At 49.9% G+C, this 12,104-nt stretch overlaps 1 protein-coding gene across 2 annotated transcripts; it reads left to right on the top strand.

The window, feature by feature from the left end:
- The first annotated feature begins 1,021 nt into the window (after nt 1–1,021).
- On the top strand, nt 1,022–9,094 carry KRT84 (keratin 84). Of its 2 annotated transcripts, XM_074325654.1 has the most exons (10): nt 1,022–1,217; nt 1,353–1,573; nt 2,790–2,998; nt 3,614–3,674; nt 4,149–4,244; nt 5,167–5,331; nt 5,492–5,617; nt 6,116–6,336; nt 6,800–6,831; nt 8,053–9,094. In XM_074325654.1, the coding sequence occupies exons 1-10, from the start codon at nt 1,022–1,024 to the stop codon at nt 8,397–8,399; spliced, it is 1,674 nt and encodes a 557-aa protein (XP_074181755.1). In that variant the 3' UTR covers nt 8,400–9,094. The 2 variants fall into 2 exon arrangements, with proteins under 2 accessions (XP_074181755.1, XP_019579937.2); XM_019724378.2 differs by having other exon boundaries at nt 1,022–1,573.
- Nucleotides 9,095–12,104: the final 3,010 nt, after the last annotated feature.

The raw sequence follows: 12,104 nt of genomic DNA on the forward strand, positions 1-12,104 counted from the left end.
CAAAATTTTGCCAATAATTTAAGGAACCTGCACAGACAGAGCCATAGAAGAGCCCTAATACATATCTGGGGCAGGGGGGAGGAATGGACTCAAACTCATGTGGATAACTTTCCACACAGATATATGGCCTAATTATTGGCATGCTTTGGCCTCAAATGATGCCACAAAAGTGTTGACTGGTGGAAGTCCTCAAGGTTAAGGATAGAGACTGTCTTTTTTATACCTGTATCCTCAGTACCAAGCTCACTGACTGGGACAGAGTAGGCATCTGATAATCATTGAGTGAGTGAGTGAATGAATTAATGAATTTCCTTTGAGCGACTCAAATCAGACACGTGTCCACACTAACCCAAATGAGCTTTACTAAAGATGGAATTCTTGTCTAAACAGCCAAACCAGATCATGGAAGATAGATAAAACACTGCAGAAGGTTTTTGGACTAATTAATCCATCTACAGAGACGTAATAAACTGTATTCTCGTTATATCATTTCTTACTGGAAGCTCTGTAGATCCTGTCTCTCCTCTAAACACCCCCATCTCTTTAAGGGGGTATGTCTATATAGATACACCCCTCAGGCACCTCTTGCTGGAGCTGTCAGCATTCTAACTTTCTGGTGGTTAGCCACACTCGCATTGAAAAAGTCTATTGGATTTATGATTAAAGCAAATTAATGTCTCCATAATGGGAATTGTAGTGGACTTGTGGGAAAAATAGGACCATAATGTTTATGTGTTTATGCATTTTTAATGTTTATAGTTCGTGTTATAGCCCTGATCCTAAGGAGAACAGGTGTGTCTGAGATTAGCTCATTATTAAGGAGGTTACAGGCATGAAGGGTTTCTGCTAACTACCCAAGCTCATAAATGCCTCCAAATGGCTTTTCCCATTTTTATGGGACCAATCCTCAGATGCCCACACACATAAAAGGGGTTAGAGGGATCCACTAGCCGCAGAAGGACTCCAGCTCTAGTTCACCCCACTCTGCAATTGCTGCTTCACTCTCACCCAGGAAGCCACTATGTCTTGCCGCTCCTACCGAGTCAGCTCCGATCGCCACATGGGCAACTTCAGCTCTTGCTCAGTCCTGCCCCCCCAGACCCTGAACCGCTTCCAGGCCAGCTCTGTCTCCTGCAGGAATGGGCCCAGCTTCCGGGGCCTTGGTGGCTTTGGTAGTCGGAGCGTCATCACCTGTGGCTCGTGCTCACCCAGAATGGGCACTGTCTGCCCTCGTCCCATCCGCTGTGGAGTTGGCTTTGGTGCTGGCAGTGGCATGGCCTTTGGTTTTGGTAATGGGAGTGGTGCTGGTCTAGGGTTTGGGGCCGGCAGTGGTATTGGTATGGGGTTTGGAGCCAGCAGTGGTCGTGGCTACTGCTTCAGTGGCCCTGGCTTTGGCTACAGAGTTGGAGGAGTTGGAGTCCCAGCAGCCCCATCTATCACAGCAGTGACTGTTAACCAGAGCCTGCTGACCCCCCTCAACCTGGAAATTGACCCCAATGCCCAGAGGGTGAAGAAGGATGAGAAGGAGCAGATCAAGACCCTCAACAACAAATTTGCCTCCTTCATTGACAAGGTATCTATGACAGCTAAATTTCTGGGTCTGGGATGAGGAGCGCTAACATGCATGGGGGTATTCTTTCTCTTAAGAAGAAACGGCCCAGGCCTACAGCATCGACCTTGACCCCCAGATCCTTCAGGTGTCAACCAAGGGCATTGAGGTATGATTTCAGGGTCACTCTGCTGCAGAGCAAGGACAAGCCTGAGGAGCACTGCATTGTGGGATAGATTAACACAGTGGTCGTGTCTTCTGGAGGAAAGAGGAACATCCAGCCAAATCTGAGGGCATCTGGACAAACTAAGAACTACCACCTCGTCACTTAGAAATATCTCCCAAATGGGCTAGAAACATTAGGACTTAGGTCAGGTGTTGGCTGGTATAGGTCTAAAAGGTTTCATCCTTTGAGATCCTCAAGCTCTCTTTGAGGTTTCCATAGTTCTTGAGGCTGAGTGGCCACATCTGTTCAGGTGTAAGAATGTGGAGAATGGAGTTGAGTAATTTTTGAACAAAAATATCGCCGTGGGGTATCCAGATTCAGCCTAGTTTTCTAGATTGAGAGAAATAGTGGGGAACCACCACTGGTCTTTAGGCTGATGAGAGGAATAGTGGTGTGGAACCAACATCCCAGCAACCATGTGTCCATGGAACGAGAACGCTCTGATTGTCTCTGAGATAGAAATGCACTTCTGTGAGCTTCAGTGTCCTCATCTAAAATGAGGGTTTGGAGCAAATGCTGTCTAAGTTCTCTTAGACATCGTTTCGGTCTCAGCTGACAGAACATTTGGGAGGATGGGTATGACTTATAACCTGAGAATTCCCACCTCCTCATGCCATATCCCACCCCAAATGTATTTTACTCTGCTCCTCATTTCCTGCCAGGAATGGCTGACATCAGTATTTAGATATAGACAAACTCCAGCTCAAGCAGAGTGACTCTTCCCAACTTCCTGGTGAACCAGCTTACACATTTCTAAAGGTAGAAGAGAAATGAAAATGAAGTGCTTTGGTTCTGTTTCTCTGTTTATAGCTGAACCTGACTGAGCACGAGGAGGAGGTCACAGACCTGCTCTTCCGGGTTCTACTGAATTAGAGGGGAAATGAAAGTCACCAGAGGAGAGAATGATGTCACCACAGAATTGGAAGTCATCTCTGGCCATCTGCAGCACTGGTCAACATACAGGTGACTCTATCAAGCACTTCAATTGCCCTTTCTGTGCCCCTGTGGATTTAGGTGCGGTTCCTGGAACAGCAGAATAAGCTCCTAGAGACCAAGTGGAACTTCCTTCAAGAACAGAAATGTGTCAGGAGCAACCTGGAGCCCCTGTTTGAGAACCACATCAGCAACCTGCTGAGGCAGCTGGATATGGCAAACAATGACCGGGCCCGGCTTGAGGCTGAGAGGAACCACATGCAGGATGTCCTTGAGGGTTTCAAGACTAAGTGAGTAGCATATGGACTGCACTGATCAAGGATGGGCGCGGGCTGGTCCCCCAAGCAGTAGCCAAGCTCGGATGAGAGCAGCTGGAAGGACCGGGATTAAATGCTGGTTTCAAAAGCCAGCCTGGAAACAGGGGCGAGGGGTAGTGATATGAGAGGGAGCAGGAGGAGGCCGTCTGTGGGTCCTGAGGAAAAACGAAATTTGGAATTTGGGATGGTTTTTCCTTGGTCCTGCCGGTGGGAATGGGTGACTTAGCCCCAGAAAAAGGAGCCCTCTGGTTTTGAGAACAGTGCCCAGGTCCAGCAACAAGTTGAGTCCTACTTCCTCTGTGGTCAAGTACAGTGACCCTAAACTTTTTGCAGCAGAGGACCATAGAAATGGGCCAGGTTTTCAGACCTATGTCCAATTTGAGAAAGTAAAAGGGATTTGGAGAAACTAAGAGTCACTGGTTCATATTAGGTCTTAAAGAAGGGGCAGAATGTCTGAGAATATGTAGGTGGCAACGGGAACCATGCTTCTGAGTGGAGCAGTCAGGTCTTAAGATGCTCACTGGGAGCTGGATGTCATTGGTTCCCAGTTCAGAATGAGAACCCACCCTCTTAATTCTTATCGTGCAGGTATGAAGAGGAGGTGGGATCCCGGGCCAACGCTGAGAATGAATTTGTGGCCCTGAAGAAGGTAAGGGAGATCAACAGGTCCAGGCAAACTTCTTCTCCAGAAAGGCAGATGTTCTCCCCCAGGAAAATGCCCAAGCAGCCCTGTGGAATCTGGAACCACACACACCGAGCAGAATCCCGAAGGTCACAACAGGTTTCCCTTCGAAGTTCTGATTTGACCTTAGATGATTTAGGATTGGTTAGATTATTTAGATGGCCTTTTAAGAGTCTTGGATTATCCAGAGTCCCCTTGCCTCTAAATAAGCATCAGGAAAGGTCCAGCAGCAGCCCAGGGGGAGTTTTTATGGTGCAGTAGGGAGAAGAAGAATAGTCACTAAGCTGCATGTCCACCCAGGGACTTTACCACCCATCCCAAAGCCTGGCCTGGCCTGTGGGAATTGATCTGACCTTCCCACCCATCTCCAGACTCTGCCAAGGTGGGGAGGTTAAACAGTGCACAAGTAATGAGCATCACATCCTTCTCTCTTTTATGCAGGATGTGGATGCAGCTTTCCTAAACAAATCTGACCTAATGACCAACGTGGATACCCTAGCTCAGGAGATTGACTTCCTGAAAACCCTATACATGGCGGTAAGGGCTCATCCCCTATGAGCCACATGAGATCCGTGCTTGACCTGGATTCCCTGGGGGCTTCATCTCAACTGGCATATTTTCTAACATTTTATGTTATACATCTTCCCACTCAAATCTATATCCTCTATATGTTGATGTATCTACAAGTGGAGAAGGGAAGGTAAACAGACTTCTCATCAGTCTGACTCGGATCTCTGAATAAACTCCTTGGATCTAGGATCCAACCCCTTGTTGGCCAACCCAAAGATTAGATTCTAGGAATGTCACTTCCTATATATTGATCAGAAGATTCTGGAAAACTGATTTGCTAGGAAATATAAGAAAAGTTGTGTTTAACCTAGCCAAATGAACTACTAGCTCTCTTTTGCTTCTTAAGTGATCTGTCTAGTCTGGTATAGACCCAGCCAGAGCTGAATGTCTGGCTCTGAGTGGAAATGCTAAAGAAAGCTCCCTCTGGAGCCTTCACCTTGCAGGCCAATTCCGAGCAACCCAGTTCTATTAAGGACATGGAATATAGAAATTCCTAGACCACCATGTTCTAAAATATTGTCAGCTCTCAATGATCCGTGATGAGCACAGCCACTTTGTGGGTAATCCAAAGAAAAGTTTAAGCCCTAGAGTGTCTCTCACTCCTCTCCACAAAGTTTCTAGACCCCTATGGTTTTAAAATTCACCTAAGTAAGTTAGGGTGTTAAAGGAATGTGTCTGAGTATATAAAAAGGGTTTAAATTCAAACTGAAATGGTTCTCGATCACGTCTTTTTCTTTGCCCCTGGTTTGGATGGCCTGCTTCATTGCTTTGCTATGAACAAATGAGCGATGCTGTCTGCTCCTGACACCTCTTCCTGGGGTCCCTGTGGCAGGGTGCCAGCCACCGGTGGAATTCTGAACCCATCTCTCTTGCTAATCCTCCAACACAGGAAATTCAGTTACTGCAGTCGCACATCTCAGAGACATCAGTCATCGTGAAAATGGACAACAGCCGGGACCTGGACTTTGATGGGATCATCACCGAAATTAAGGCCCAGTATGAAGAGGTTGCCAGGCGTAGTCGGGCTGATGCTGAGGCCTGGTACCAGACCAAGGTAGGCAGGGGCGGGCTGGGGAAGGGGTGTAGGCAGCCGTGGGGTGAGATTCATGTACAATGAAGTGGATCCATGGAGACCTGGGGCCCTCGACTCATTTGGGGCTATGGTCTTGGCTCAACCTTGGAGCCCTCGGAACATCCTCCTGTCCTTTCACCAGTATGAGGAGATGCGGGTGACAGCTGGCCAACACTGCGACAACCTGCGCAACACACGGAATGAGATCAACGAGCTGAACCGCCTGATCCAGAGGCTGAAGGCAGAGATCGAGCATGCCAAGGCTCAGGTGGGCAAATGAAAGGAGAGAAATCCCCAAAGGGAGGAGAGGCAGGGCCCCCAGCTTTGGGGAGGCCCACGTCTGATGGCATGCGGGAGGCCACGAGGACCCAGAAACAGAGGAAAGGAGGCATTAGTCCAGGAAGGTTTCCTGGGGCAGGAAAGTGTGGAAGGGAAAGAGTCTCACATAGAAAAAGGTCTGAGACCGACTTGCAGGAGCAGGTGAGACAGAAAGAAGAGCTTTACTCTCTGGATGCTGTGGCTCTGGAAGGAGCAAAAGTCAGCAAGTGCAAAATCAGTGGGAATGGAAACTGAACAAAAGCAATGCTTCACCCGCTGGTAACATCTAACTACAGGATCACAGTCCCTAAGAAGGCAGCCACCATGGGCTCCCTTCCTGGCTTGGCACCAGGCTGTGACCCCACCAACAGGGGGCAGTGTTTCCAGCTCCACCTAGGGATCCCCCTAGTCCTTGCCGAAGCCCACCTGCAAACTGTCCTCCCTGCAGCGGGCCAAGCTGGAGGCCGCGGTGGCTGAAGCGGAGCAGCAGGGTGAGGCAGCCCTCAACGACGCCAAATGCAAGCTGGCGGATTTGGAGGGCGCCCTGCAGCAGGCCAAGCAGGACATGGCCAGGCAGCTGCGCGAGTACCAGGAGCTCATGAATGTCAAGCTGGGCCTGGATATCGAGATCGCCACCTACAGGCGCCTGCTGGAGGGCGAGGAAATCCGGTGAGTGCTCTCAATGCACCAAGTTGATAGGAGGTCAGGCTTTGGCATCTGCACTAAGTAGGAGGAGGGGACCAGGCGAAGAACTGCTGAAATAAACAATCTCTAGAAATAACAAGGACTTTTCTGCAGACGTTTGTCAGGTTGCCCCGGCAGGGGATTAAAAGATGGCTCTAAATCCGTGCTGCCTTCATCCAAGTTTGCAGACATGCTGCACCAGAATCACACGGAGTTTTGCTTGATTGGTTAGCGTGTTAAAAATAATAATAATAACACATTTCCTCAAATAGTTTGATTCAGTAGTTTTGGAGTAAGGTCTAAGACATGGAGTTTTTCAAAGCTCTCTGGCCAAAGGTGAGAACCACTGGTCCAGTCGTCCATTTAGCCAAGAAACTCCTTCTAAGAGCAAGCAGGTTTTCAGGAAACAACACTACCTGTGAACTGACTTATTTCTTTCTGTCTCCAGGATCTGCGAAGGTGTTGGACCAGTAAACATATGTAAGAAACTTAAATCTTTTCCTCTTCACATTTCTCTTCTGTGGCCCTTCAAATTTTCTTGGCCACGCTGGCTAGGACAGTCAGGGGAGCAGGTACCATCCAGCCCCTGGACTGGGAGCAGAGGTCTGAGATCTCCCCAGAGCCTGCCTTCCCCAAAGTAAGCAAGCGCCAAGGGTTGCAGGGCCTCCTAGATGGGAGAGGGTTCTGGAAGAGAGTCAGCTTTCATGCTTTGAATGTCCTTGTCCTTCAAGGGCAAAGGCCAGGGAAGGAATGGAAAGGCCTGTGCCATGGAGTTCCCTCCCCATGACATGGGATGGGACAGGCTGAACGGAAGTCCCCCTACTGCTGCCAGACAAAGTACTGGTCATGCCCAAAGCATGCAGGGTACCAAGCTGGGCACTGCAGGGTGGGGCACAAAGAAGGTGAGTCCCAGCCCTTGCTCTCTAGAATTATAATCATTTTGAGAAGATCAGTCCTAGCCACTGTCAACCTACTCCTCAAAAGAACCCTGGGGGGAGGAAAAGGCACCCCTCCTTTGCTCACTCAGAGCTCCAAGTGCTCAGATAACAGTGCCTGCCTAGTGGCAGAGGCAGTAAGAAATAGCTTTCTGCAGGAGGTCAGGCTTGAGTGGAGGTCACAGATGGCAGGAAGGATTCTGGTAAAAGTAAAAACAAATAGGGGGAGGCCTCCACAGGTGGGTGCTGATCTAAGCAAGCTTTAGTTGGATTAGGGTCCTGGACCATGGAGGTGTGCCCCATGGAGACCAGAGGACTAGAGCAGGGCCATCAGTGAGTCCGAAGAAAACTGACGAGGGACTCTTGTTGGAGGGGCAATGTGGGGATCACCAAGGGGCAGGACATAATTGGAAGAGATAAGCCCTGTAGCTTTGTGGAGGTTATTACTCCAGCTGTCTGGATAATGCAGCTTGCTACCCCCTCAACACAGCCCAGCTCAATTTTGGCCATATATATAATGTACTATATATATATATGTAATGTGAGTGTGTGTGTGTGTGTGTGTGTGTGTGTGTGTGTGTGTGTGTCTGTGTGTGGAGTGGAGTCACAGTCCTTGAGTCACCCAAATAAGAGAAGGGAAAGTGGGTATTGACTGTATAAACAATAGGAACCATTCCAACCCAGGCCACTTTCCTGATGCCACCAGCCCTGTCCTCCCACCCATGGAGGGCATGGCAGCCTCACTGATGGTTTCTTTCTGCTGCAGCCGTGAGCAGCTCCCGGGGTGGCGGCATCGTGTGTGGGCCTGAACCCCTGCTCGCCAGCTCCACCCTCTCCCGTGGTGGAGTTACCTTCTCCACCGGCAGCAGCAACCGTTCTGGCGGCACCTGCAGCCCCAACCTGGGCAGCGCCCGGATTGTCATGGGCAATGGGGACCTGCTGAGCGGAGGTTCTCGGGGAGGCTCTGCGCTTGTGAGTGAGGCCTGCTCCCCCAGCGTCCCCTGCCCCATGCCCACTGACGGTGGCTTCAGCAGCTGCAGCGGCGGCCGCAGCAACCGTGGTTCCAGTGTCCGCTTCGTGTCCACCACTACCTCTCGCCGGACCAAGTATTGAGAGCTGCGCACCAGCCAACCACTACCAAGGGAAGAACCATCTCAGTGTCTCCTGCTTGTGGCCCCCAGGCAGACACCTGGACTCTGGACCGGAAGGGGCTCCAGCTACTCCTCCTGCCATGAAGTGACACAGCTCTCCCAAGGGGGCTGCCCTGCCTGGCCTGTGTCCTTGGGAGACTTTTCCACCCCCTAGCAGCTCCATCCACAGCCCCAGCCAGACTGGCTTCTCCCTGACTCCCAATTTCCTTCTTTTGAATCACTCCTCACCATCAGCTAAAAAGAATATTCAATAGAATTACAAAAATCAGTGCTTGGGAGGAAAGGAACAGTCCAAAGCCAAAAAAGAATCTGTCTGGGCACCACCCCATCCTAGTTTGGGATAATTTGGAGAATGGAATGACTATCCACACTGCAGGTGTCCTTAGCCTGCCCTACTTTGCTTCCTTCCTCTTCTTTTCCGTGGCAGGAGAAGGTCCTTTTCTTCTATTCCTGACCCAGAAGGATCCACAGTCCTTGGAGGCCCAGGGGATCCCTTGATCCCCTGAGATGGTTCTTCTCCGAGGAGCATTATGTCCTGGCTTCTTCTCTTCTTGGGTTGTTGGTTCACCTCCAACACATGAGTTCATGAGGTGGGTTGGGTGCTCATGGAGAGGTGAGCTCTGCAAACTCACACCCCTGTTGGTGGTGTGAGGGAGGCCCAGCATGTCTGCTGCAGGAGGGTCTATGCCTGCAAGCTCCAGGGAGGCTTGGGGTGGGGTGGGGTGCATGTTTGTACTGCTCTTTGTGTTCCTGGGTTTTCAATAAATATGCCAAGCTAACATCATTAGGACTCTGGCCTCTCCTTCTGACTCAGGCTGGGGTTGGGGGAGACTGCCTTCTAGACTCCACCAGCCCCCCACCCTGAGGACTTCCCAAGGGCAGAGGCTGGTGTCCTGGGCACAGGGGAAGCTCTGAGGAAAGAGGGCTCAGGCTCTTCCCTGAAGGGGCTCACAGTTCAGCAAGGGAGAGAAGACACATAGCAAAGTCTCTGAAAACAAGTGCCAAGCAGCCCCCTTCTCTCCAAGCATCCTACACCCCATAGGTACCCTTCTCTTGAGCGAGGCAAACACTCCCATCTTTTCCCTGGGTCCCACCCTCACCCAGTTCCTCTGGTATCATTGCAGGGGCCCTTCTGATTTTTCTGTCCCCACTCTTGTCCTCATCCAGCTCCTTCACTATGATGCTGCTTTAGAGGTCTTTCGCGCATAGAAAACTGACCATGCTTACAGCCCTCAGTGGCTCCCCACTGCTTTCCAAAAATAGCTCACACTTCTTAACATGGTATATAACCCCTGAGTGATCTGCTCATACACCCTTTGCCATACCCCATGTATCGCACTTTCAGCCTCTCATCCTTTATTCGTTCATTAAGCAAGCACTTGAGAAGGGCTTACTGCATGGCAGGCCTGACGCTGGGGAAATAGCAGGGAACAAGACTTGGCCCTGTCCTCACAGTCCCGCCTGAGAGATGGACAGGCAAACAAGCAATTGTGACTCAATGTGCTAAGTGCTGGGTTAAGAGTGGAATCAATGCTACAGTGCACAAAGGAGAGGCCCAACCCAGACTTGGAGCATCATTAAAAGCTTCCTGGAGGATGTGGTGTCCCGGCAGAGATGTGAAGAATGATGAGTTAGCTACCCTAAAAGGAGGACGTGTCCTAAGCAGAAGCAATAGCGTGTGCAAAAACCAAGAGGCTGGAGGGAGCATGCCCAGTTTCGGGATCTGCCTGGGGCTGAGTGTGACGATAGCGTAGAGTGCAGAAGTAGCACAAGTGGAGACAGGAGTCAGCCAAGATCAGTCAGGGCCAGCACCCTGGGCAGAGCCCCATTAGAGCACATCTCTCACAGCAGGGACCGTGTGCCACTCTGCTTCAGCTCGAGAGTCCTCCTTAGAGAACAGTAAGCACCTCTCCCACCTTTATATATGTATATGCTGCCGTGGCCAGATCTCAACCAGCAACCTGAGCACTTAGAGCTTGCTCTGCTCACAGCCGAAGGCCTGCCTGAACTGAACTCACCAGCCACCAACCCTCCTGCTTCCGGGGGCTCCTGACTTCCCACCTCATGTCCCAGGTGCAAAGTCACACATGCTCCTCCGATGACAGCAACATCGAGGCTGTCCCCATGTGGCCTTGGTACCTCTCCTCAGCCAGACTCACATCGACCCAGTGGCAGTTATCAATCTATTGCCTCAGCTCCAAATTCACCCTTATTGCTTACTCTGTGCAAATGGATTGGGTCAATTGAAATATTTTCTTTTGCCAGCTGGCACAAAGTTAAGCCTTTTCAGTTGTCGTTTCCATAGACACTGGAGAGACGTTAGGGAGTAGAGGCCTTTACTTCCGTTGTGCTCTCTCGGCAGTCTCTCCAGGGCCAATTCCTGCAGTGCAGCCAGCTTCTGGCCTACCAGCCCCTGCTGTGCACAGCAGCTGCAGCATCCAACAGCCAGGCGCTTCCCCTAGCAACCCTCTTGGGCAATTTCACAGCAAAGTGCCTCTAGCAAGACACCTCCTTGTGAAAAGCTTTCCTCAGCATCCTATAGTGTGGATTTCTTGGAAGTTCTGGATGGAAGGTTTCCAGCAAGTTCCACTGGTGTGACACCAGAGGAACTTCTCTAGAACCCAGTGAGCAATGGCTGTACCCTCTCCAGTGAGGTCTGGATTTCAGCCATGGCTTTTCCTTGGGGTTTCTATCATAGCCCATAGGGGTAGTGGCTGTTCCTTACATCTGTCATTTCTATACTCTTTAGAGTTCTTTTTACTTCTGACTAGCCAATTCCTCATGACTCCAACCTCCAATGCTGTCTATATTAAACTTCCCCTGTTTAGTTACCATGTGGTACTGTCCATGATTGGACCCTGACTGACACATGCCACCTGGACGGCATTGCTTCCAACCTCTCGGGCCAGGGAACAAGCCCGAGACACCTCAGGCTTGTCATCAATCGTCTTCTCTTCTCTCTGTATCCCACCCCATAGATGAGCTCACTCAGTCTTTGGTTTTAAATGCCATCCATATGCCATTGACTCCTGAGTTTATATCTCCAGCCCAGACCTTCCATTAACTATAGGCTGGTGTATACAGATTGCTCACTGACATCTCCATTTGTGTATCTAATCGGCATCTCAAACTAAACATGTCCAAAAACAAAGTCATCTTCCTTCTTCTCCCGCCATGCTGCTCTTTCCATGTTAATGGTAATTTCATTCAGTTGCTTAAGCAAACAAAACAAAACAAAAAAAACACCTTGGAATCACATTTAACCCCTCTCTTTCTCTCACATCCTCATATTTAATCCATCAGCAAATCTTTCAGCTTACCCTTCAAATAATATCCAAAATCCGACTCCTTCTCACCACCTCCATGACCACCCGTGAGGCCCAAGCTGCCATGACTCTTGCCTGGACTACCGCAGGGCCCTCCGCTTCCCTTCTCTCCTCCTTCAGTCTGTTCTTTAAAAAGAACAGCCAAGTGATTCTGTTAAAACTAAGTTGACCTAAAGTTCCATCCATGATGAAGTAAGCCTATTATAGCCCGTGTTTCCCACCGCTTACAACTAAATACTCTGGATAAAGTTTTTAAAACACACACACACACACACACACACACACACACACACACACACGCAACTGTTGGAGGACTCTGAAAAGTAAATGAAAGCAGGTAG

This window comes from Rhinolophus sinicus, linkage group LG02 (genome assembly GCF_036562045.2).
Source record: "Rhinolophus sinicus isolate RSC01 linkage group LG02, ASM3656204v1, whole genome shotgun sequence".
Classification (NCBI taxonomy): Eukaryota; Metazoa; Chordata; class Mammalia; order Chiroptera; family Rhinolophidae; genus Rhinolophus; species Rhinolophus sinicus.